Source organism: Drosophila hydei, unplaced genomic scaffold, assembly GCF_003285905.1.
Source record: "Drosophila hydei strain 15085-1641.00,03,60 unplaced genomic scaffold, DhydRS2 tig00000149-arrow-pilon, whole genome shotgun sequence".
Classification (NCBI taxonomy): Eukaryota; Metazoa; Arthropoda; class Insecta; order Diptera; family Drosophilidae; genus Drosophila; species Drosophila hydei.
The window spans coordinates 1773835-1799251 of record NW_022045678.1 but is presented as its reverse complement, the minus strand read 5'-3'; the positions used below and the strand labels follow the sequence as shown (position 1 = coordinate 1799251).

Below are 25417 nucleotides of genomic sequence, written 5' to 3'. Positions count from 1 at the left end.
TATATGATATTGAATAAATATTATTTAAAATATTATATGCGTTTAAGGAGTATCTAAAGTCTAATAAAGAAACTTCAAATATCAACAATTGTATCATTTGTTTAATGGCACGATGTGCTGTCTATTGTTAAAAAAAATAATCTTTAAGACAAGCTTATAGTAAAATGTATAATTAAAATTAATCCTTATAAATTTTCGAATACATATATAAATAATATTATGACCAAATGAACTATAAAATCTGATTTCTGTGAACATTCTGTTATACTCAAAATGGCAATGCTATCTCAAAAAGGTATATTAGACAAATTATCAGCTGGTACATGGCGTGCATTGAAATATCTTACAGCTGTAAATTAATAAAATATAAAGAATTTTTAATCAACAGACAAAAATATTAGAATAATAAAACTCTAAATTCAAAAATATATAGCTTGTTTCCATAACATTTTTAATCAGCAAACATAAAAAACTTTTTTGCACGAAAATATCTATATTAACATAGTGGCCTATTTGCAACGCTTTACAACACTAAAGTTAATTCAGCTAAACGTTTTTGTTTATTTCCCACTTTGTTAGAATTCTGCGCTTTATTTATGTCAGTTAAACATGTCCGACAATGAATACGAACGTTTTGAGATTACAGACTACGATTTGGACAATGAGTTTAATATAAATAGGCCACGCAGACGTCACACCAAGCATCAACAAATTTATGGTATGAAAAAATTATTAAGCGAAACTAAATTGTACTAAACTTAAGTATTTTCCAGGGATTTGGGCTGATGACAGTGATAATGAAGGCGAAGGCGAAAGCAGCGGTCGACGTGGCAGGCGTGGTTTGGGCGGCGGCTCCACCAACAAGCCCAAAGATTATACTGCACCAGTGAATTTCGTTGCCGGCGGCATTCAACAAGCCGGTAAAAAGCAGAAGAAGAAGCAGCTGCTAGATGAGAACGCAGGCAGCGATGAGGAGGACAGCGAAGCGGATGACAGCGACGAGGCGCGACCCTCATTTGGACGCAAACAAGCACAGTTGATGGACAACAGTGATGCCAACAGTTCTGATAGCTCGGCAGGGCAAGAGGAGCAGCCGCATCGCCCGACAATGTCATCGAATAGCACAGCAGGGCTGCGACACAATTCGCACATAGCGAGCAATAGGAATGTGGGTGCCTGGGAGCAGCATACACGCGGTATAGGCGCTAAACTTCTGCTGCAAATGGGTTACGAGCCCGGAAAGGGTCTAGGCAAGGATTTGCAGGGCATCTCGCAGCCGGTGCAAGCGCACGTTCGTAAAGGACGCGGTGCCATTGGTGCCTATGGTCCTGAGACGGCAGCTAGCGTGGGCGGCCAGGTCAAGCCGCTGAAGATAGACGAGGATATCAAGGAGGCCAAAGAGTTCAAGGAACAACTCAACAAATGGAAGAAAGGCGGCGGCGAAACACGAGAAAAGAATAGCAAACGCTACTACTACAAGTCCGTGGAGGAGGTTATTGCTAAGGGCAAGAAATCTGATCATTTGCTCTCTGAAAAGCTCAGTAAGCGCCTGGGTAATGTTCCAGTTATAGACATGACGGGACCGGAGCGTCGCGTGCTTAGCGGCTATCACGCCTTAGCTCAGAACAAAATTACTCCCGAGGAAACGCTGTATGATGCACAGGCTGCTGACGAGAGTGCTGAGAAGCCCACGCCAGTCTCCGTGTTTAGTATGCCGGAGCTGACACACAATCTACAGCTGCTCGTAAGCCAATGCGAGCAGGATATCATAGCGATAGACAAGGAGGAGCGCGAATGCGCTGATCGACAGGCCGCGCTGATGCACGAACAGAAGCAGCTGCTGGAGTTGGTTCAGCTTGAGCGCAATCACATGAACACGCTGGAGGCGGCATTGCTTCGCCTCGAACAGCTTAGTGAGAACCCTGAGCTAAGTCTCGGTCAAGCGGAGCGCCTATTCCTAGAGCTACAACATGACTATGCAGCCGAGTACAAGGAATTTGGGCTGGCCGACCTGGCAGCGGGCGTCATTGCACCGCTATTGAAGCGCGAACTAAACGATTGGCAGCCCCTTGAACAGCCCGCACAGCCGGTGCAGCTGATCAAGCGCTGGCGTGGCATACTACAAAAGGATGAGTCCGAGGTGACGGAACAGCAATCACGGAACGTTTTCGATCCGTACTCCTCGCTCATCTGGGCAGGCGTTATGCCCTCATTTAGAACCTGCGCTGCCAACTGGCAGCCGAAGGAGCATGCCCCAATGGCAGCCCTGCTCGATGCTTGGGCGCCACTGCTACCAACCTGGGTATTGGATTCGGTGCTGGAGCAATTGGTGCTGCCACGCCTGACGGCCGGCGTACGCGACTGGGATCCACTGACCGATACTGTGCCCATACACAGCTGGATTTTGCCCTGGCATGGCATACTGGGCGCCAAGCTGGAGGAGTCCATTTATCCGCAGATACGTAGCAAACTAGGCGTGGCACTGCAAGCCTGGTCACCGCAGGATCGCTCAGCGCGTGCCATGCTGACGCCGTGGCAGTCAGCGTTTCCTGAGGAGCAGCTCGTGCAGTTTCTGCTGCGCTACATCATACCCAAGCTGCAAGCGGTGCTTGCGGAGTTTGTCATCAATCCGCTACAGCAGAATCTGGAGTTGTGGCATCAGGTGTGGGAGTGGCACGAGCTTATACCCGCCCACCATATGGCCCAGTTGCTGGACAAGCATTTCTTTCCACGCTGGATGCAAGTGCTGGTTATTTGGCTCAACCAGTCGCCAGACTTTGCGGAAATTTCGCGCTGGTATGCCGGCTGGAAGAGCATGCTGAGCGAACCGATTCTGCGTGAGCCATGCATTAAGGAGCATCTGCGCCGCGCTTTGGACATGCTGCATCGTGCCACGGATGCCGTGCTGCAGCCCACATCTGCCCCGCCACCGCCAATGCCACCGGCGCCTGCTGCTGTCTTGCTAACTCCTGTGATGCTTGTCGATGTGGTGCAACCAGCTCAGCTGGAGTTCAAAGAGCTCGTCTCGCAGAAATGCGCGGAGCTGGGCATCATCTTTGCGCCACTGCCCGGACGACGGGAACTGGGCAAACAGGTGAGTTGCGGCGAGTCGAATTCCGTTCGATTGATGGTGTAAACCTCCCAGAATTAGGTTAAATTTAGAACACTCAGTTGAATCTATATTTTATTATATACAGATATCGTATTGTATCTACTTTTATTCCAATAGCGCTAAGCTCTATTACTGCTCTGAGGTCATGCATTTCAATGGATAGCACCATGATCATACTGATCCATTTAGAATTACTTACAACTCCGAAATTCAAATTGTCGATTAGTTAATTTGCTTATCTAATTCGAATTACTCAAAACTCCTTATTTTAAAATAAACTCCTTAAGACTCTATTAGCTTAGTTTAAGTATTTTTTAACTCAAATCAGTTTATTCCAAATTTGAAATTGAGCTCGAAACTGACTTCAAGATTTTTTTCTTAGCTTGTGCTAGCTTTAATCGGATTCGACGAATTTGAAATGTAAACAACAAATGAATTCGGATTGTAATCAGAAATTCATACAATTTTACATACGAAGCTTTACTTTCGATATTCTGCTAATGGATTCGAATTGGGATTGTGGATGGCTATTCCAATTAGATTTATACGTCACTTGCTAATATGGTTTATTACAATTTCATGTTTCATTTGTATTTTACTTATTATTACTTATTAAATAGTATAATTTTTAATTTTGTTTATTTAATGATGTATTCATTTGTTCTTATTTTCTGCTTTTCAGATCTACCGCGTGGGAAAACTGTTTTGCTATATCGATCGCAACGTTTGCATGTTGAGCGATATCAGCTTTACGAATTGGCAGCCTGTGGCATTGAATCAACTATTGGAAAGAGCGCAGACGGGCATTATCTAGAGGTCGCACAATGACTAGTCTTAATCGTTGTTTAAGAGTCACTAAACATCTTTCAATTTGTGGCGATATCCATTGCCAATATTTAAAATATAAATTGTAATTGTATACGTAATATTTACAGATATTTATATTTGCCAACTATATGACCAACTTCAACGGCCTGGCAAATGAATAGCAATACGAGTAGCAAAATTAGTTGTTCATATTTTAAAGCACTTTCATTATCTGTGTTCTTGTTCACTCGCTGAAGATGTTTCTGCCTTCTGTGTGCCAATGATATTTCTTCATATCTTAAAGCACTTTAGTTGTTTATATATTTATTCACTTGTTCACTGCTGCCACCTATCTATTGGTCTATCCACAACTCAGGCAACTCGGTGGCTTTTATGGCAGTTTGGAATTTTGTAAATTTACAGACCTATATATATATAAATTGCGGATGTACATTTTCAAACGTTTTCCGCAATTATGAGTGGAAGTTTTAATAAATAAAAACCAACGTTTAGGTAGAAAACATTTGCCACATTTTGGGTTATACAAACGACAGACCTCAGATATTGCTTATAATCAGTTCATATTGAATGTACATTCAATAAAAGTATAAAATATCGACTTTCACTGCTGAATCGGTAAGCTAACTTCGGCTTACAAATGAAGAGGCAGCATTGCTCTAGATAATCCGTATCTCAAGTTAATTAAGCCAAAACTTTATAAAATTCTCAATAAAGTTCAATTTCAAAAACTTTTATAAACTTTATAAATGTCTAAAGAACTTTGATCACAGTAGTAGAATCAGATGTTCTATGCTTAAATTAAATTAAATTAATATTTAAGGAGGCTTTTGATAAAATTTAAAAAACAATGAAATTTCAAAATTACCAAAGAAGGTGCAAAAGGCCTTGAATCTATTAAGCAAGGTGGAGACCATCCACATCAACTGATGAGCTCACCTTGCCTTATCAAATGTATTGGCCAATACCATTTAAAATGAGATTTACGAGCCACAAACACTAGAAATGTTGGTCAACAAATCTAGATTTTTGGACTTTTGTTAAATTAATTGAGACGAAAGAAATTGAAGAAACCTATTCTGGAAAAGGACTATTTGAATCTAGAGATCTCAGTTGGCATAAGTGCTGCACTTTGCAAGTACTTTGAAGACGAAATAATAATTATACTTATAGAAGAATTATATATAACACCTCAAACTTAGTTTATAAATTCTACTTGCCATTTCTTTCATTTCATACTTTTCATACTTCCACGAATATAGTCACGAAACCAGCTGTTTTGTATTTGATTGGCACTTGAGATTTTATTTCTAGATTTATCAAACAACAACGGAAGTTAAGTCCGTCGAATGCCCGTCGCTCCATAAAAATATTGAAGATTGTAGTTTATCTTTTAACTTATCGCAACCGTATAGTCTAGTCCCCCAAAAACAATGTACAGAATATAAACTATTAAACCAACATAAAAATGTCGAGAACATTACAAGAAGATTTTAATCTAATGTTATTTATCGATAGACCACATATCTGAGAATTCTTGTGGCGTCTTATCAATTAGCTTTGCCCTAACACTTATAAGGAATGTGAACATCAAACAGAAGAAGTCGATCTGTTACTGGTTATCGATAAGGGTCTGATATGTTACAAATTACTTCGGTTAATCAATTTGTTGCGAGGCTAAGTAAAATGTTAACATTGAAAATTAAATCAGATAAAACTAATCATATCAAAATTGTTGACACGTAATTGTTTATCAATAAGCCACATTAAGCTGTTCTATGTGACAAATTGCCGTCTGCTTAATCAATTTGTTTCGTAGTAACACTGAGAAGAACGTCTACTTGGAGTACTAGAAGTCAAATAAAGCTAATCATATGATGTTCTGGCTTATCGATAATCCACATTTAGCTGTTATCATATTATCATATTATGACAATTTGAGAAAGTGGTTTCAGCCAAATATTATAAAAGATCATTTTGAAAATGATCGATTTTCTACTTTTGATCAATAGCATATATATTACATATTTACTTATATGCTAACTAACTTACGCCTTGTAAGTTCATTCAATAGCCAGAAAAAGGGGGTTCAGTATAATAAAAGAAAATACAAATTAAAATGTTAGCGATACATTATCACGTATCGATAAGAAGGAAAGCAAATATAAAATAAGTAAGTTTGTCAATAAAATTATAAATAATATAAAATATAAAATATATAAATTTGTTGTTCATCGATAAGCCAAATAAATTTATTATATATGCCAATGTAAACGCTTAATGAGTTTACAAATAATAAACAAAATTTAGAAAGTTGTCAGGAAAAAAGAATAATTGAGTTATTTATCGATAGATCGATTCTTATCGAACAGACATTAAGTATTTCTATGTATGACAAATCTCTGACGATTATTAAAACCGCAGAGTCATATTAGTCAGATACAATGAATAATATATCAATGTTTTTGGTTTTCGATTAGCAACATATCGCTCTTTGTTATTATTAAATTAGTTTCTTTTTAACTCTAATTATCTAATCAGAATAATCTAATCGGAATGACTAAGTCGAACAGTAAAAGTTATATAAAGCAAAAGATACTACTTGAAAATAATCTTATTGTTTCAGAAAGTGATTTCAATGAAATTGAATTTAAAAAATAAAACAACATATAGTTAACTATATATGACAGCTACTATGCGCTTAATAAATTAGTTAAATTAGTTAAATTAGTTTTCACCGAAACACTTAAGGAATACGTACATCAAACAGTAGACATCAGATAAAGCTTATCAGAGATAAAGAACTTCAATTATTATGATGCATTCTTTTGGCCCCTCTACTCATGCCGATAAAAAACTACAGACTCGCAAAAGAGAATTATACGTATAACTACAATGGCTGATGGCTAATACACAATGTAGATTAGGACTTTCGTAAAAATTACAATCGTCACTATGCTCTTATCACAATCCTCGCTCGGGTCTCTCATATGAAGTCAGTATATTCGTTGGCGCCCACAGTTCGCATTTTTCACTTGACGCTGACGGTCATTATAGAGAGGTCTTTCAACGAAGTGAAACGTCAGCTAGTCGGTTATTGGCTTTGTTATTTATATATTATTAATCCAATAAAATCTTATCAAAGGCAAACCAAAAAAACCCAACTAAAGCAGCTAAACTATAGCCAAATAATACTTTTTTGGCCAATTATCAGCTCGGTTTCGGGTTAGGCACGTACTTGGCACACAGTGTTCAGCTGGTAATGGAAGATCTTTCGAAAAAAAGTGTAAAGTTTCAATAATATATGTATATATTTATATATATGTTTGTGTAATAACAAATGATATCGCTGTAATTTTTGTGCATTCGAGTTTGACGCGCGTTTCCAGCATTGTGTTTTAGACTAACCCCCAAAAGGATCTACATCCATGGCTAGTCCGATCAGTAAACGTAGCCTATTTCTTTGCCTAATCCTCGCGATTGTCATATTCCTAGTGCTGCTAAATTTGAAGGAGACAGCACAATTGTCAATTGCCTTGACCAGGCAACAGGCCGTCCATCACGTCCAGTCAAAGGCTGCTGCAGTGACCAAGCTGTTTGTGCCCAGCACTGAGGAGACTTTGTGGTTATCGCCACGCTCTCAGGAACTTCAAGAACTGCTCAAGTGTCGCAATCGCCGTCTGCGACTACAGAAAGTTCAGAATGGCAAATATTGGGTAGTGCAGAACTTGGTTATCGGCCGGCTCAGTCGTCACATGGCCTGTGCCGAATCCATTACATACACCACAAACGGAGATTATACGTTCTTCGATAATCTCGAAACAGTTACCGATCGGTGAGTAATGCTCCACAACCTTCACGACGGGAACATGCCTGACATTCATGTACAAGCATTAAGGAAGTGAAATAATATATTAAATGTGGACAATGCCCGTCTTGCTGTCCGTCCGTCCATCCGTCTGTCCATCCATGTTACCGCTGTTGAGACTTGAAATTTGTATTACATAATCGGATGCACCCTCGCCTGATATTTCGGAAACGCTATTAGTTTAATCGCTACGCACCTGAAATTTGCAACATTTATTGTTGCGTTGATAACCGAAGATTAGAAATATATTGTGGACGGGCCAACGCCCATAGGGGGTGTGTGAAAACGTCACTAATCTATATATGTTCTTCTTCCCTTTGTGGGCGTGGCTTGAGGAAATACCCTGTAATTTATACAGTTTCGGAATCTTAGCCTCAAGCTACGAGACTTCTAAGGACTGCCAAATTATACGTCCACGTTTACTGGAGGCGTGGCAGATCGGTTAAAATTGTATATTCTAATATTTTTTAGTTAAAAACTCAAAATTTAACGAGCAGATTACTGTTGACCTACATTATTGATATACCAAAATGTAAAACAATTTTCGAGCTGACGGCGTTTACACTGGGAATGAGTATTATGCAGTTCTTGCTTAGCCTCTTATCGCACTGACCCCAATTCCAGTTTGTCTCGATTGAATTTTAATCTTTACTTTACACGAGTTTTTTTATAATTTCTGCTTATATAGCTGATTTCATCATAATATCATTGAGTATTTGTTCTACGCTACAGTAACAGTTCTCAAATTGTAGAAGATTTAGTATCTAGTGGGTCGATATATTAGATAAAATGTTAAGTAAAAGATATTAAAAGCTTGAAGCTGTTACGCTTAAGCATATATGTTATATATAAAATATTTTTTATATATTTCAATAAATATCGAGGTTCTTTGATTGATAGATGCAGCTAGGATGTATTCGAATATCTTAAATTTCTTTTGGTTTGCTAATTTGAGTAAAATAGGAATAGTTTCAATTGCACTCATATGGCCGGCTTTTAAAAAATGTTGTTAGATATTCGATAAAACGAAGAAATAATCGGGATCAGAATTTTTATAGCCGGACTTTGTAAATTGCACAATAATTAGAAAATTATGTTGGCCATTTGGATCTGGGGACATAGAACTTGAAAATACTCAGATTTTTATCAGTACCAATTCCGATATAATTCCAATTAGTATCAAAATTGAAGACAATAAATTAATTTGCCCAAATAAATTGAATGCCGAAAAATCTCAAATTAACAATCAGCCAGCAATATTAATAAGATTTTTAACATTATCGAGGTAATTTCAATAGGTCATTAAATTGAAATAAATTGTAATTATTGGAATATGAGAGAGAGATAAGTCTGAAAGGTTCCTAAAATGATTTTTATCACATAATTGAGTTCTAATTTCAAAGTTATGATCGTTTGAAAAGAGTTTGATAACGCTTTTATAGTCTAAATCAAATAGAAAATGTTTTAATGCTTGTCTACAAATGGCAGACGGAGGCGTGGCCGAATTCACAAAATATAAACGATCTAATCATGTTCGTATCTTTAATAGTTTGCCAATATGAACAAGCAATTTTATAGGCTAAAACAACTAAAGACTTCAGACTTCAAATATATATATGTTTAAATATTTATATATATAACGTATATATGTTTGTTTCATACAATTTCCTTAAAATCAATACATATATATATATGTTGATTTGCTTTTCAAGCAATAACAGGAGTCGATTAATAAAGGTTTTATAAATCGTAATTAAATTGATATTTTTAGAACTATCTTCTTTACAAGTTACAGAGACTTTGCTTGTATAAATATGAGGATGTCAGAATCACGCTCTGTTATTTTGATTTCATTTCATTTCACTAAGATAGTATAAGTAGAACCGAACTTCTAGAAGTTATTCAACAACTAATTTGCCATAGTGCAGCTCCAGCAGTGGGCGCTGCGCATGCCTTGTTGGACGTATGTATGTGTACGATGTATACGTGTATGCACGTGTATGTAAATTTGTAAGAAACATAGAATTATTAAGACAGCAGCTTTGAGCAGGGTACAGGGTATCTATAAGTCGAATCTTCGCGGCTAGACCGTACCTTATTCTTACCCAATGTAAAATTCTCATTGTCAACTATTACTGATATGAGATGATATTAAGCTTATGACAATATTATTTTATAAAATATATATATATGGAATTAGTTATTTTATAATTACTATTTAATCTACAAATTCTACTCAAATTCTTTTTTAATTTTGTGAGCCATTTGCAGTTTGTGATAACATTCCAATTTAAATAACATGAGATGAAGCTGAAGAGCTTTTAAAATTATTTATAACATGAGATGAAGCTGAACAGCTTTTAAAATTATTTTATAAATACCCAATTTTGATGTATGATTTCGAATTATAGCATTTAAAACTATTAAGAAAGGTCTAGGCGAGCCGGCTCCACTTAGAGATACACTGAACCCTGCGAATCGCGTATATTTCAATAATTACTTTAGAAGCAGCACACACATACACACCTACACAAACAAGTGCTCTGCTTACTGCTTGGGCTGGAGCATGGGCATCACAATGGGAAATGAATTGTTGAATAACATTTTAATCAGTTCTATATGTATATGTATATGCCAAAGCGAATTTGATACCAAAACTATAATTCTGATTTTAAAAAAATCTTATAAAATTCTTAAGAATGCTCTTATTTTTTTCTTATTATATAAATTCAAACTTTTAAAAATAACCAATTAAATAGTATGGGATAAAGAAGAGCTGTTAAAATGTTATTTGAAGACTTCGTAATTTTGTTTGTTATTGTAAGTACAAGTGTATAAAAACATTATGCAATATAGCGTTTATTATATCGAAAACTTTCAATATTTTCCAATTCAATAAGTTTCTTTTTTTTTAATTAGCTTAAAGTTCAATTTAACAGTTTTTAATTCAAGTTGTTGAAATACGCAATTCGGACTTTTAAGTGTATGAAAAGCTTCCGACTCTTTCTGTATATGAGTCGAAAATTGTTCTTAATTTTCGAGATATTTTAAAGGTTATAAAATAGCTCAAAGAAAAGCAAAAGCTATAAGGTTTTAGTTATATCCAACAATTTTTAAAAATGCGAATTGTTAATTTGAACATTTCCTTATTTTTGTAGAAAGTTTAATCAAGGTAAAAGCTTACAATTCTGAATCATTATATTTTAATGAGAGTCTGAGCAAATTTCAATATGTTTCCTATTATATCAGCCAACTTGTTTGCAATACCAAGTTTAATCAAACTCTTTACAGCTGGTTAGGACCAATTAGCTTTGCCATACACACACCTGGCTATGATCTGAACTCCACACTGGATGCCATTCAATATGTGAGAAACTGTTTGCCTGGCAGCGAGCTGATCAGTGACTTCGTTAGCTTTCACATTTACTTCTCCAATGAGCATATGCCCGAGTATGTGCCGCTCGATGAGGACGAGGCCTTGAATTGGCCTTTTCAGTGCGTGGATGGTAATGGCAGTCTATTGGCCCCGCCCTACCTGCAGAACCGCGCCACCATGTACAAGGTGCAAGCCAATTTGACGTACCCCATCAACGTGGGTCGGAACATTGCTCGCAGAGCTGTCAACACGCACTTTATATTAGCCTGCGACATCGAGCTCTATCCAAGTTTGGGGCTGATCGAGCAGTTCTTGGACATGGTGCATCAGAATAAAAGTGTCTTGGCCCTGGGTCCGAATCAGCGGCCACGAGTCTACCCCTTACCGGTCTTCGAGATACAGGAGAAGGAGCGTGTGCCCGACGATAAATTAGAATTGTTGGCGCTCTTGCAGAGGGGTCGAGCTCAGCTCTTTCATGCGAGAGTCTGCGAGACTTGCCATAAGGTGCCTGGCTACCAGAATTGGATCAATCACACGACCCGCATCACAAACGAACTTGAACTGTTCAGCATGACCCTTAGACAGGAAAAGTTCAGACACTGGGAGCCCTTCTACATCAGCGATAACACGGAGCCGATATTCGATGAACGCGTCACCTGGGAGGGACAGTCCAATAAACGCATACAGGTGAGTGTTAAGTTATTAGGAATTAAGAAGGATATCTAAAACCATCTAATTGTAAATTCAGCTTGTGTTTCATTACTAAAACATTAGCTTATGTAAGATATGCTTTTCAACTCTGTTCTAGGCATGATAGCAGAGTCCATAAGAGAGAGTGTGTTTATGTAGGTGTGTGTGTGTAAGTGTTAGTATACGCACGATCACTGGAAGTGAGGCAAAACACAAGACCATCTAATCTGTTAGAAGCCAAGTTTTGTATTATTTCAAGTAGTTTGTAGTTATCGATAACATTAATCAATAAAATCAAATTGCTTATAAAGCTTACATTAATATCTGATCAATAGTATTTTCATTATTTCTAGATTAGTTAGTTTAGAGATATGCCCCATAAACTTGACATGACCATTGAATGAACTAATTTGATCGATATATCGATATATACGTTTATTATATTGAGAAGTTATAATCTCTCCTATTTCATTTGCAGGGCTATGCTATGTGCCTACTAGGCTATGAGTATCATGTGCTGCATCCCGCCTTCCTGGTCCACAGTCCTGGTATTAAAAATTCTACACGTAGCGCGCAGCGTGTCAGATACGCACGAGAAATGACCAAATATATTAGGAAGAAAATCGAGCCCGAGTATCGCGTGCTCTTCGGCCACAACAAGAAATGCGTGACGTGATCTTAGTGATACATCTAGACATACGATAGCCAGGCAGTCAAGTGATATAACATTTCTTATAGATTTTAAATTGAGCTAAGATAACAGAAGAGACTGCCCTTAGCAAATAAACTGTGAGTCATCGTAATAAAAGCACTGCAAGAACTGTTATCGAAAGTTATTTATCTATAGTTTAAGCTAATGTGTAATTTAGACTGTAAATAGATTGAAATGTTCAAGTTTGGCAGTGGTAGTAAAGGGAAAATCAAATTAAATACAGAAAAAATAAAACAAAAAATTGAATTAAAAAATAATTTGAAATTAAAAGAAATATGCATGTACATATATATGTTATGCAATCTGATCTGAAAACGAATTTAAAATCCCATTTTAAAATTTGATATAAGCGTTATTCTATTGAAAATATTTTGTATATAAATTTTCTATTGTTGCTGTAATTAAAACGGTTCTTAAATAATTATTTTTAAAAATAATTAAAATATAAAATAAAAATGTTTTTCATTTCCAAAGTATAAAAAACATTGTACTAACATACTACAATGATTTGTTTTCTTTTAATATAATAATTTAATAAGAATTAAAATGTATTTCTAACATAATGCAATATATTTTTAATAACAATGACAATTTGAATAGAATTTCTATAAAAAGTTCAACAATTCAATAGTTCAACAATTCAACAATGATATAGTCAAATAAAGCCAACTCAATGTTTTTGGTATATAAAAAAAAACACAGAATAAGTATTTCTATTATTTTTTTCAGTTATCTTATTGAATTCTTGAATCCACCTCTTATTTGACACAGTCTGGCAACACTGCTGGCAAGCATTTAGCGCATCGAGCTTGTGCATAATTAATGCTAGATGGCAATATAAAACATGTGGCGCGTAATGCTAGATGGCGCTATGAAAGAGAGTTCGCGCGTTTTAAGTGCTAGGTGGCGGTAAGAACGAGAGCTTGCGCGTTTTAAATACTAGATGGCGCTATAAGAAGAAAATTATATTGGAGAATTTATCCGTCTAACTTAAACTTACTAATATAAAATTTAATTTGGCCGGTCGAAAATAAATCGTATCTTTACATATTTTTATACACTATTTTTTTATTATATATTTCATGCACTACCAAACTACATCAGTTTTGAAATATATAAATATTGCTAAAATCTGTTAATAACATTGTGAAGTAATACATCAGACATCAGCTCACGATTTTGAAAATATTTATGAGCATCGGCATATGCAGATGCAATATTTTCATCATCAGAAATAGGCTTCCTTCCGTTCAATTCCCACCATTTGGGTACATATTTATCCGCATTAAATATGACATTAATACTATTTGGATACTTCACTGAGTTGGCATTACGTCTGGGATTAAATGGATCCGAGCCATAAAGCTGTTGATATCGTTTACTTCCCACAAGTCCCATAATTTGCTCAAAGGCAAGCAAAGCGAAGAAGTCATACACAACAAGAACTATAATATATACAATGTGGATAAGCAGAAGATATAGAAGAACGAAATAGAGAATACGCACTTGTGTAGCCAGCTCCCACAACACTCAGCACTATTAACTTTTCCAGACTAACGAAATGCCTAATGATACGAAGAAATAATATGGATATTGTAAAGATTTCCACGATAAAAACGAATTCGAAGAAGGCCAAGGGTAGAACAAAGAAACGTTTAAGCTGAACAGAGAAGCATAGAAGAAAGTCAAAGAGTTAAAGATATTTTGCAAGTAAAAACTTACCTTATAAGCGCCATATGCGGCAGCAACACATGAAATTGCATGACAAATGCTATAGAGCTGAAGAAAAGAAGTTGCTATTTCTGGATCTAAGCAAATAAAAATATAAATATAATATGAAAGAATACCAGGTATAACTTTTTTTATATGGACTAAATTTAAGAATTGCTCAGTTTTTTTCAGATTTATACATAATTATAAATTATTACATAATTTTAATACACAATTCACAATACTTACACTGCTCCAAAAAATATATCGCATCTCGCACCAAATAGTAGCTGGCTCGATAGCTCAAATTACCATCATAATTAGAAATCAGCGATAACATAAAATTTAATCCTTGTGTAGTGAAAACAAACATAAGTAAAAGGGATTTTAGCTGTAAGACATACAAAATGTGTAGAAAATAATATGAATAGATTTTAAAATTAAATAACATGTAATAAAATAAAATTTTAAGAATATTTTTTTAAATTAGATCTAAAATATGAAAAATATATATAAATATAAATATATATAAATATATAAAAATATAAATCTAGTTTATTAAATTTTTTTGTTTTAAAAGGATTTATAATATTTGGAACATGTATAAATAATTCATAAAACTATATTAAATATAAAATATTAAGAAAATATATATATAGAAAATATTACCAATATTTTTTTAGAATAAAAATATATAGAAATTATTCAGAATATATTTTTTACATTTGAAAATCGAAAAGATAGGACTTAAAAAATAATAAAAGACTTAAAAACAAAGAGTTTTTAAAGCTTGATAAAGCATTATTTTTTAAATTGATGATATAATGACAGTAAGCTAAAATAAATAAATCGGAAACTTAGCCCAAAAATAAAGATAAGCCGAAGAAGTAATAAAAAAATATTATAAAGTAGTCAAACGATATGAGAACAAAATAATGATATTAAACAAAAAGTATCATCAGTGAAATGTGATGTATTTAAATAATGTTTGAAAACTAGAACAAAAAATTATAAATATTCAATTTCTGTTTGTTTTGAAAATTATTTATATTTTTATTAAAAATAAAATATTATCTTAATTTAAATGGCATTAAAAAAGCTTATTTCAATACTTTTTAATTGGTATTTGGTATTAATTAAAAAAATACAATAATCGTTAAAGTCAAGATTTTTAGAATAAAATATTACTGCTCAAAGCTTTTAATTTGATATGTATAGCTAATATTTGAAAAATTAATAAAAAATATTGTTTTGTAATGAAAATTATTTTTTTTTTTTAAATCTTAGAAATATTTTAAATTCATAATGTGTTAAGCGTTTGCTTAATAAAAATATTTTAAAATCTGAAAATTTATATTTGTTGATATTCGTAATATTTATAATTTATTATATTTTTTGTTGGGTTCATTAAATTAGATTTATGGTTAATAATTGTTTTTAAAACATTTTTTTATGATTAATTTTTTTTAAATAAATGATTAGGTTTTAGAATCCAATAAGAATTGTAATCTCTAAGTGTGAGTGAATGCTGAAATGAACAGGTACTCATTGTCTAGTAACTACTGTACTTTCATTCCATTTTTTAATGCTGAAACACTTTTGCCTGTAAAAAAATCAACAAACCAAGGCGAACATGCTGATTGCGATAACACCCAAACGCACTGAGGCACAGAACAGATAGGACTTCATAAGCAGCATATTGGAAGGCGACTGGGAATCGCTAGTCAAGCGGCCTTTGGACTTGCTAGTGAACTCCATGACGTGCGGCAGGTGAATGAAATATTGGAACCATTCGCATTGCATTATGAACATAATGAACACAAATAGTAAAATATGCAGATAGGCATCTCTCTACGGCTGGAACAAGGTTTTGTCATTTGTCTAGTCTATTGTCTGTTCGATTTTCTGTCCATGGGAACTTTGGCTGACGGCCCATTCGGAGGGCCAGAGCTGGGCCAGTTAGTTGTCTGCCTGAAATATGGCCAGCGATTCAAGTTAATAATAAAAATAAAACTGAATATGTTGTTTATGGAAAGCTATTTGTGCTACTGCTCCGTGCGCCTGGGAGTTATGAGTGTCGGGGTATTGAGCATTGTAAGTGCAGCTTTCCCAACATCTCCTTGAAACTGGAAGATTCAAATCGTCTTCCGCAGATCCTGTCTATAACGCTGAGCACCGTATTCTTCGTGCGAGGCATCCATCTGTTCGACGAACTTATCGATTTGCTGGAAAATGACTCACAGTACAAAACGAGCAGCGTCGTGCGAAAACTCATTAACTGGATTCATGACTGTGAGTATGCCTCGGGTGAACTTGATGAAATTGAAAGACTTAACTCAAGTTTTGCTATGAATCAAACTCTTAGAACTATCAAATGCCAAGAATAAAGCTAATGTTTAATGCATGTAACAGGCAGAAGGAGGCGTGGCAGAACCCTTAATGGCTATATATTCTTAATCTGGTTGAAGAGTTGACTCGATCTGGAATAGTCCATTCGGCCTTCCGTCTGTTCTTATGAATACAAACCATTTCGCTGCTTTTGATACTACTACTACTACTACTGACTACCCTCTATCTAATACAATTTGCTGTGATGTCTATTCAAAACGAAATGTCGAATCAAACTCCACAAAAAGCAACTATCAGCTATTAAAAGGCTTGTCAAATAAATTTTAGTTTCCAGCTCAAAGTTGTGAGCCTACAAAATAAGCAGCCGTTATGTCATAGTAACCTGCACGCCTTCTTCTGCCTGTTACTTATAATTAATGCTTCCAATATATCGCGAATTCCTTTATCAGAGTAAGCAATGTATTCGTCTCGATGTATGATACATTAATGGAAACCCAAAATCCGAAGCAAGTTCTAAATTTTTATATTTCAGGCTACATTTCGACAATATTAATATTAATTTAAATATTTCAGGACAAATTTAGTTTCATGCAAAAACTTGCTTTCACAGATCAAACTCAAATAACTCAAAGTCAACAACTTTGACTGTTTTTCCCTTATTCATAATAATATTATTTTATAATTATTCATAAAACATTTCAGCACCCGATAAGGTTATGATATTTCTGCAAGTCATGTGCTACGTTCGCATAGCCTGCGCCATTTTGGGCATCGTCGGAGCTTGGAGGGTGAGAATTATAAAAAATATTATAATATAAATAAAAATTTAAAAAAATATATAATTATTTTAGAAATATATTTCTAAGCAATACTTACTTTAAGGCAGTATAATTTACTTTGTTTAAGTGAAAGTTAATCCACTGATCAATTAAAGGTAATGTGAACTAATCCTTCACTTCTATTTAGTTCTTCACAAGCTAAAGCTGCTCGCTTAAAAGAAGTGAATAAAATAAATATGATATTATATTATTTCCAAAATTGTGAAACAGCTTGATTAGCTAATAAAATGTTAATTTGATCGATTAGCGGTCATACTGCGTTAGCGAGTAGAGAACGAAGAGCTGCAGTGAGACTAAGTTTATTGACAGAGACATGTTCGTTCTCTATTCTAAGGCCTTAATAGTTGGTCAACAATTTAAATTTGTTAACAAGGCCTATACTTGATATTAATAATAACTATAAAAAAAGCAAATAAAAAATAGTAAAAAAATAGTTTTCTCAAATATTTTTAATTTCTTTATTAACTTTTTTTATTTCTTAATTTTTGAAATGTTTTATTATTATTAAGTATTTATTTTACTTCTTAATTTATGTTGTACTTATTATATTTTGTAAAATTTTTTTGTTTATGGGTTATATGAAAAATTTAATATAAATCATATGAAATTAAAATTTACAAATCAGAAACTTTTCTTCATCATAACTGATCAAACTCGTTATGTAATAAAATTTATATTATTCAAATCGCCGTTTTCGCTGAAGAGTTAAAAATTCAAACCTATTAGTTAAGCAGTACCATATGTTAGAATCTAAAATGTAAGAATGTTTCAAAAATAATGAAATAACCGTAATACAATAGCTGAAAGGCAGAGAAAAAGTCTAATTTGACAAAAGGGGAGGATGTCTAAGCTTACTTAAAAAGCATTTGTATTTATTTTAACATTTAACCCAAAAACATTTTAACAATAATAGTTTTATTTAAAATCAAAATTAAACTTCATTGTGCTTATCCAAAAGTCTTTTTAAGCTGAGTTAAGCTTTAATCCTGTATAATCCGTTTAATAATCCACAGCTTCACAAATGGTTGTTGCTGCCATTGGCTTTCTTGGAATTCGTCTATTTTCTGAGCATCACAATCAGTCACATTGTCTTGATGATTGTGCTGAAGAAGCAGATCAACTTGGGTCTGCTCATTGTGCTCACCCTGGTGGGCAGCTTCTATTGTCGTAAGTGAGACGAGGTTCCTGTTGGACTCATCAATAATTGCTCCTTATTGCACAGTTTTCGCGGGCTATAACTGCGTCACGTGCATTGCTCTGTTCCAGATCATAAATCTGGTGAGAAGCAACAAATATCGTCAGCTCTACGGCGAGGATCCCTTTAATCCAGTGGCCATGAGGCGTTCGCGAGGCGAGGTACAGCAGCTGCGTGTGCTGGGCACACCCGAGGACACAGACATTGATGAGCAGAAGCGATTGGCCAAGCTGGGCCTCTGGCCGCGTCGTCATCCGCAGGTCATTTCCGTCATTCCGATGCAGACGCCAGCTGTCAATCTGAAATGGTGGCAGCAGCAGGCTTTGGACAGGGATGACAAGCTCCATGACTCGGCCGTCTATCGCAACTGGCAACGCGACGAACTGCTGCGAGGTGTGGGCGGCGAGGTGGATCGCAAAAATGAACTGAATCGACGCTACGCAGAGGTGCAACATTTTCAATGGCGTTAGCGGCCCATAGCAAACATATCTAAAATTGAGATGGTGCTACAACTATACTATATATGCTTTAAAATTCGCTTTGAAACTATATTAAAACTCATCAGAATAAATCTCTTAAATGTTAAAGAATCGTTCTCTTTGCTACTCTCTCTCTCTCTCTTTCTCTTTACGAAGATTGTGGATTATATTTCAATTGGCGCCATTTTTCCTTTCATACAATCACACATAAAATTCTTACAATGTTTCTTCTGTTGATTCACTTGCCGTTTTGCATAATGCATGCAAATTTAAATAACATATGCACAGAAAAAATAAATTAGTTGCATTTTTTATCTATTAAAAATCGGAAGAAAATAATTTTTCACGCCCAAGGACTAGCTGTGATCAACAAGACAGACGCGCAGAAACTGATTCGTTCCGCCAATCCAAACCCACCCTAATGCAAGTTCAATCACGCTCATAACATCCAAAAGAGACGAGATCCAACTATGCTCAGTCTCTGCAGTCAACTAGTTCCAGTCAAACAAAAAGCACCAATGGCGTGTAAGCAGTGGATTGAGTGAATTAGCTTCACTCAATTCAATAGTCCACTTTCGGCTTGTTATCTGCTAGTCCAAGTGCTCATGGAATTACATGAATTGCAGCTGCACACATGAACTAAAAAGTTTACATTTTTCACTTAATGTGAGCTTTAATTTGATATATTTAAATTTGTAATTTAGCTGGTATACTAAGCATCAATTTAATTTAATTATAAGCAAACTTGTAAATTTTATCGGATTTTCTTTAGCTACTTAATCCAGATAAGTTTTGCACACACACGCACATTGAATTAAAATCCACCCGGCGACAGATTTGGTAGAAGTCCCTTGGACCCACAGCTTGGCTGTCGCTAGCTTGACTTCCACTTTCCTATCACATACACACATGCACATATCACACACCTACCATCCACTTGTTGAGCACGCTGCCAATTCGCCACGTGCCAACGCGGATGTTGAGTGAGTCTGTTGGCAGTGCTTGCCTCTGTTTTTGGCAAGCTAATCCGCTGCTAAGCACACGGCAGATAATCAAGAACACGTAACGTTAGTCTTACGTGTGTCCCGTCCATGTTGCGGAAATGTATTTTAAATTGGCAGACATTACGCTGTGATGTGATTATAAAAATTATATCTGGATGATGATGACGTTTTAGAGACATAAAGATGAGAAATATATGCGCTGATTAAACTATTCAAAAAGTTAACAGAAATGGGAGTACTTTAGGCAGTGAATAACATACGCTTAACATTGCGTAATTATATTATATGCCGTATAAAACAGTTGAAAGCACTTATTAATATAGCACCATCTAACATGCATTGAGTGACTTAATTGTGAATGACACTCAATTACACATGTTCTTCTTTTTTAACATTCGCGTAAATATGTTAATTTTAACAGCACTCCGTTGACTGTCTGTTTATTTTTGTATTCTCTTTTGCTTGCATTGAGCTCAAATAATCACTCAATGGTAAATGTTACTTCATTTATTTTTGCAGTGATTTCACTCTACATGCCCATTGACAGTAATTCCTTGAGTGTAACATAGGTCACTAGTTCACTGGTTCATTACTTTACAAGCTCACTTTATTCATTTGCCTGTGGATCACAGAAATTTTGTGAATTTCATCAAACTTATAAACATTGCAAATTTATTTATTATACATAATTGAGTTGCCAACTTTTTGCTCTGGACTATACAAAACAATGATTTGCTGGCCCACTTTTGAATCTCAGATGACGCAGCAGTTCGACTGATAGACTTCTGTTTTAAAGTGGGCGGGGATCAACAAAGTTTTAATTAAATTAGAGCACAAGTTGGCAGCACTGCAGCAGAGTAACTGTAACTGTCAACATAGCGCCGAAATCTCTGTGGGCGCCGTCTATGTGACCAGAGTTTTATGTGCTCGTGTGTGTGTGTGTGTGCGCTCAGGCAGACATTGAAATTGACTGTATCGTCTGGCTCACGCTCTCTCGGTCTCGCTCTTTCTGCTTGAATGCAGCCATCACCAAGTGCCCGGGCACAATTGCTAGACACTTTGATTTTTCGTTTGGCATCCACAATAGTCCAGAAACTTTCCGCTTCTCCCTTTTATCTGAGCGCTGCGCATTTGACGGCGAATGCAAGAGGCAAAAAGCATTTGTAAATCGACCTCCACACCCTGGGCTAGCGTTCCCGCTCTCCCATCCTCTCTTTTCCTCCATCATTCTCTTTCTCTTTCTCTACCGGATATGCAAAGTGTGCAGCGTGTTGTCGACTCGACGCTTGACAATCCCAGACAGTTGCATAATCTGTCCTGCCGTTTATGCAAAATGGCCCGAAAAAGAAATGGAAAAGAGTGTTTGAGAGTGAGAGAATGAGTGGGAGAGCGAGCGACTAGGGATAATGCTAAGAGGTGTTTGAATTGTTAAGCTACAACAAATGCAGCGCAAAGGGAAATCGAAGTTTTATTGAATAAGTTAGTTGATAAAGCATGTCGTTTCTTTTTCTTCGCCTTCTTTTCAGTTTTATTATCTACTCCACCACAATTTTATTGCAGTTTTATAAGACCCTTATTGCGGTTCGTATTTAAACACCAATAAATAAACAACAAAAATCAACTGGAAATATAAAAGCTTAAGAGTTGTTATTAATTTCTTATTTAACTCTTGAAAAAGAAGAGGGAAATGTATATATCTAAATGTACATAAAGTGTGTAGAGAGCCGTGAATCAAGGAGCGAGCGAGTGAGCGTGAAACATATTTCATTCACTTCGCTGCTTAAACGACTCTGGTCCCGTTATGTGTGGATTGTAGCTGCTTGTAAAGAGTGAGCATTGGAAAACGAATGGTGTTGGATGTTGGATCTTGTCTGTCTATATGGGAGATCTCTGTGGATGTTGTGAGCGCGTCCGTTGCATTATGCTGCCTTTAAGTTGTGTGTGTATTGGTGAGAGTGCCGACTCGGAGGGGCGATTCTGTCTTTGCGCGCTTATCTTACAGATCGAATCAGTTTTTCTTTTTTAAATAAACTGCCCAGTGTTTAATGTGTTTAATTCAGGTAGCGTGTTATATAATCTTTCGGTTATTGTACTTAAGGGTAGACAAGCGGCGCGACAAGCGAACTTTTTTATGTTTCGTTGCGAAAAGGAAGAAAGAAATGGCGCTGATTGGAATGTGATCCACAATCGCCGCAACAGAAAGAGCCGAGGGTGACAGTGAGAGGAGAGCCATGCGTTATTTTTATTATTTTTTATTTTCTGTAAGCAGCTTTTAGTAAAGCTCCTTGAATATATGTTCATATATATCAATAACTTTTTCGACGTTCTTTGACACTGTGCTATATGAGTTTTTAAACCATAATTGGATTTTCATGTCAACATTTTTTATTTGACAAAATTGTATTGATTCAAAAAATAGTAGAATACCTTTGTAGAAGAAATTTAAAGGCTGCACAAAATATTTATGTGATACATAGAAGCTGAAGTCTATGACGCCTTTAATTATAGTTAGTAATTGACAAATTTTAAGGACTTAAAACTGAATATCTATTTTCTTTATTTGCCAGCTACTTAGATAATTAACTTGACTATTGCTTCAAAAACTAATATAGCTAGTACTTTACATGTTCCTGTTAAGGTTGCTATAATGTTAATGTTAATGACCATAGTTAATCTGCTAATTTCACTGTTACTGATCGTTTTACTATTTTATATGTATTTTTTATTTTATATGTTTATACAATTTACGAACTGAAATACACGACTTGCAGTACGCTGAAAAATAACTGTATTTTCTACAGTTTTAAGTGACTTTCTCTATAGAAAGTGGCAGATCGCTTAAGGTGTATCTTCTACAGTTTTGAAGCTGGACCCCCAAAAGTTCGATAACTTAGTCACTGTTGAACTCTCTTGATCTCCTCACCTTTCAAGTCAATATGGAAAAGTCTTGCATGTGAATCACTGTTCTCCACAGATACGTTACGCTCTTACTTACTTAGGCTCTTACAAATAAAAGTCATTTATCTATTATTTTTTCACACTTTACATTTATTTATTGAAGAAGTGAAAGAAACTAATGCAACTGCATCACACACTGCAGTAAAATACTGAAGTATTGCGAGTCGAAGTCGTAGAGAGAAAGATAAAAATAGTCGAATTCAGAGCAGCTCAAATGGTGGGCAGATGATGCTCGGTGCGATGCATCATGGCTGCATTCTTGTTTAACGGCTGCAGCTTCACAAAGTCCTGATGCGTATGATGATGATGATGGTGCTGGTTGCTCGGCAGCAGCGGCAACGAAGTGTTTGAAGTCTGAGGCAGGTGGAGAAAAACACGATTAGCTACAATTTTCGATCATGATGAAACTTTGCGCTCACCTTTGATTTATCACGCGCCGCTGCTATGGCCGCTGCCTGAGCTGCGCCCGTTTGCAGCTGCTGGGCGGCGGTGGCCAGCATAAATTGCTGCGAGGCCAACTGCTGCTGGCGAAGTGTAGCCGCCTCGAGGCTGTTGATGTGATCCAGCTCGCGCTGTTTGGCCGTGTAGTCATCGAAGTAGGAGTGCTTAATCAGCTTGTCGCAGGACCAGCGTTTGGCTGGATCTTTGTCTAAGCACTTCTTAAGCACGTCGATGGTAAGCGGATTTTGCAACGCCTTCGCCGGCATTTTATCCTCGAGCGGCTCGAGCGTCGGCGGCACTGGCAGCGTTATGCCCTTGAAATATTCGTTCTGCCCGAAAATTTGTATGTGGCGTGGCAACAAATCCCCCAAAGTTTTCCGTATCAAATACAGCTGATCCACGTCGCTGCGTCCCGGCCACAGCGCCTCGCCACGCACCAGCTCCGCAAACAGGCAGCCAATCGCCCACACATCCACGGGCGTGCCATACTGTGTATCTCCTACGAGCAGCTCAGGTGCTCGATACCAACGCGTCGCCACATAATCTGTATAATTCTCGCCCGGACTGAGCATGCGGGCAAAGCCGAAGTCACACAGCTTCACCTGACCCTGGGCCGTGAGCAATATGTTCTCTGGCTTGATGTCGCGATGCAGGCAGCCCTGTTTATGGCAATAAGCCACGCCCAATAGTGTCTGATAGCATATCTGCTTGGTCAGCGGCTCTGGACAGCCCTGCGGATGACGTTCCAGCTCATGTAGCACTGTCAACTCGCAGAACTCAAAGACCAGATGCAAGCGACGCTTGCGACGAAACACTTCTAACAGGGAGACCAGATTCGGATGTTTCAGATTCTTAAAGAGCGAGATAAGAGACAGTATTAATGGAATTGTATATGAAAAGTATAGATTAAAGGAAGTATAAATATAAAATACATTATAATTTTAGCTTGGCTTCTGTTCGATAAATAAACTGTTTTAGTAAAGATTAGTTTCTGAAAACTTAATATAGAATAAGATTTAGATTTGGCCTGCAGATTAATTAGATGAGAAAATCCTACACAAAGTTTTCTAACTAAATTTATTAAGCAAACATTTCTGTGATGCTATATGATATGATAGTCCTTTACTTAATGGCTGAAGGGATTAGGTCATTTCTTAATTTTATTAAAAATATTTATATAATTACTCTAAAGGAAAATTGTACAATTGGATTGTGATCGGATAGAAAGTAGTGTGGGAATTCGTAAAAAAAGAAAATCGAATAGGGACAACTCTAGTCTGAAAGGAGTCTAACCTGCGTCTCTATCATCCTAGCCACTTTATCGTCAGTAAAGTAGCACATAAGTCAGGCAGAATTAAATTTAAATTCTTATTTAATTAATTGAATTGCATAAATAATGCACGCATTTGAATGTGTGTGTTCAAATGCATAGAGAAATCGCGCACGCTGGTCTCTGCCTGCCTTCGAGTTTTGCTAGTTGGCTAAACGATTTGCTTAATAACTTCTGTGTTACTCAACGGATTTTAATCAAATTGTTAGCATATGATCTACATATGCTATTGTGATACTTGTCGTCGTGAAAATTCAAACTCTTCAACGTATTTTCTATATTTGCAAATGAACTTAAATATGAAGAATTTGGGTTAAAGGGGCATCGATAACCAGGATATATTATTAATTAAAATTGCATGAAATATACATGAAAATAGACGCAAAATTGTAAGACTCTAGATATAAAGACATAGGAGATATAAGTTAATAACTAAAGTGTGATAGCGTTTGCAATCGATAACATTCAAAAGGGTATAGTTATCGATTACAAACAACAAACTTAATATGAGCACACTATAGGGGACTCT

General features: G+C 36.0%; 4 protein-coding genes across 11 annotated transcripts in view; 3 read left to right on the top strand and 1 right to left on the bottom strand.

Annotated features, from left to right (window-relative positions):
- Positions 1–475: 475 nt before the first annotated feature.
- LOC111602327 (septin-interacting protein 1) lies at positions 476–4382 on the top strand. 2 transcript variants are annotated; one of them, XM_023319329.2, is made up of 4 exons: positions 476–537; positions 604–718; positions 774–3094; positions 3795–4382. In XM_023319329.2, the coding sequence occupies exons 2-4, from the start codon at positions 610–612 to the stop codon at positions 3924–3926; spliced, it is 2562 nt and encodes an 853-aa protein (XP_023175097.2). In that variant the 5' UTR covers positions 476–537; positions 604–609; the 3' UTR covers positions 3927–4382. The 2 variants fall into 2 exon arrangements, with proteins under 2 accessions (XP_023175097.2, XP_023175096.2); XM_023319328.2 differs by having other exon boundaries at positions 502–718.
- A 2594-nt stretch (positions 4383–6976) lies between these two features.
- Positions 6977–12803, top strand: LOC111602245 (beta-1,4-glucuronyltransferase 1). The gene is made up of 3 exons (XM_023319237.2): positions 6977–7772; positions 11097–11868; positions 12350–12803. The coding sequence occupies exons 1-3, from the start codon at positions 7366–7368 to the stop codon at positions 12545–12547; spliced, it is 1377 nt and encodes a 458-aa protein (XP_023175005.2). The 5' UTR covers positions 6977–7365; the 3' UTR covers positions 12548–12803.
- Positions 12804–16312: 3509 nt separating this feature from the next.
- LOC111602289 lies at positions 16313–19146 on the top strand. Its single transcript, XM_023319289.2, has 5 exons — positions 16313–16387; positions 16447–16585; positions 17345–17430; positions 18495–18648; positions 18704–19146. Exons 1-5 carry the CDS (start codon positions 16313–16315, stop codon positions 19144–19146), a joined length of 897 nt encoding a protein of 298 aa, XP_023175057.2.
- Positions 19147–23327: 4181 nt separating this feature from the next.
- LOC111602279 (cyclin-dependent kinase-like 1) overlaps positions 23328–25417 on the bottom strand; it is a 28889-nt gene continuing 26799 nt past the window's right edge. For all 7 annotated transcript variants that reach the window (XM_023319281.2, XM_030223241.1, XM_023319277.2 and 4 more), the window contains exons 3-4: positions 23537–24409; positions 23328–23471 (exon numbers count right to left, since the gene is read on the bottom strand). In XM_023319281.2, coding sequence (XP_023175049.1) covers positions 23328–23471; positions 23537–24409 — 1017 coding nt within the window. The remainder of the gene's footprint in view (positions 23472–23536; positions 24410–25417) is intronic.

Excerpts from the sequence above, each read along its gene's own strand:
- LOC111602327 (XM_023319329.2), top strand. The coding sequence starts at position 610 with ATGTCCGACAATGAATACGAACGTTTTGAGATTACAGACTACGATTTG. Across the intron at positions 719-773 it reads CAAGCATCAACAAATTTATG|GGATTTGGGCTGATGACAGT; the intron begins GTATGAAAAAAT and ends AGTATTTTCCAG. Across the intron at positions 3,095-3,794 it reads GACGGGAACTGGGCAAACAG|ATCTACCGCGTGGGAAAACT; the intron begins GTGAGTTGCGGC and ends TCTGCTTTTCAG.
- LOC111602245 (XM_023319237.2), top strand. The coding sequence starts at position 7,366 with ATGGCTAGTCCGATCAGTAAACGTAGCCTATTTCTTTGCCTAATCCTC. Across the intron at positions 7,773-11,096 it reads CTCGAAACAGTTACCGATCG|CTGGTTAGGACCAATTAGCT; the intron begins GTGAGTAATGCT and ends AACTCTTTACAG. Across the intron at positions 11,869-12,349 it reads AGTCCAATAAACGCATACAG|GGCTATGCTATGTGCCTACT; the intron begins GTGAGTGTTAAG and ends TTTCATTTGCAG.
- LOC111602289 (XM_023319289.2), top strand. The coding sequence starts at position 16,313 with ATGTTGTTTATGGAAAGCTATTTGTGCTACTGCTCCGTGCGCCTGGGA. Across the intron at positions 16,586-17,344 it reads CATTAACTGGATTCATGACT|CACCCGATAAGGTTATGATA; the intron begins GTGAGTATGCCT and ends AAAACATTTCAG. Across the intron at positions 18,649-18,703 it reads GGTGGGCAGCTTCTATTGTC|TTTTCGCGGGCTATAACTGC; the intron begins GTAAGTGAGACG and ends CTTATTGCACAG.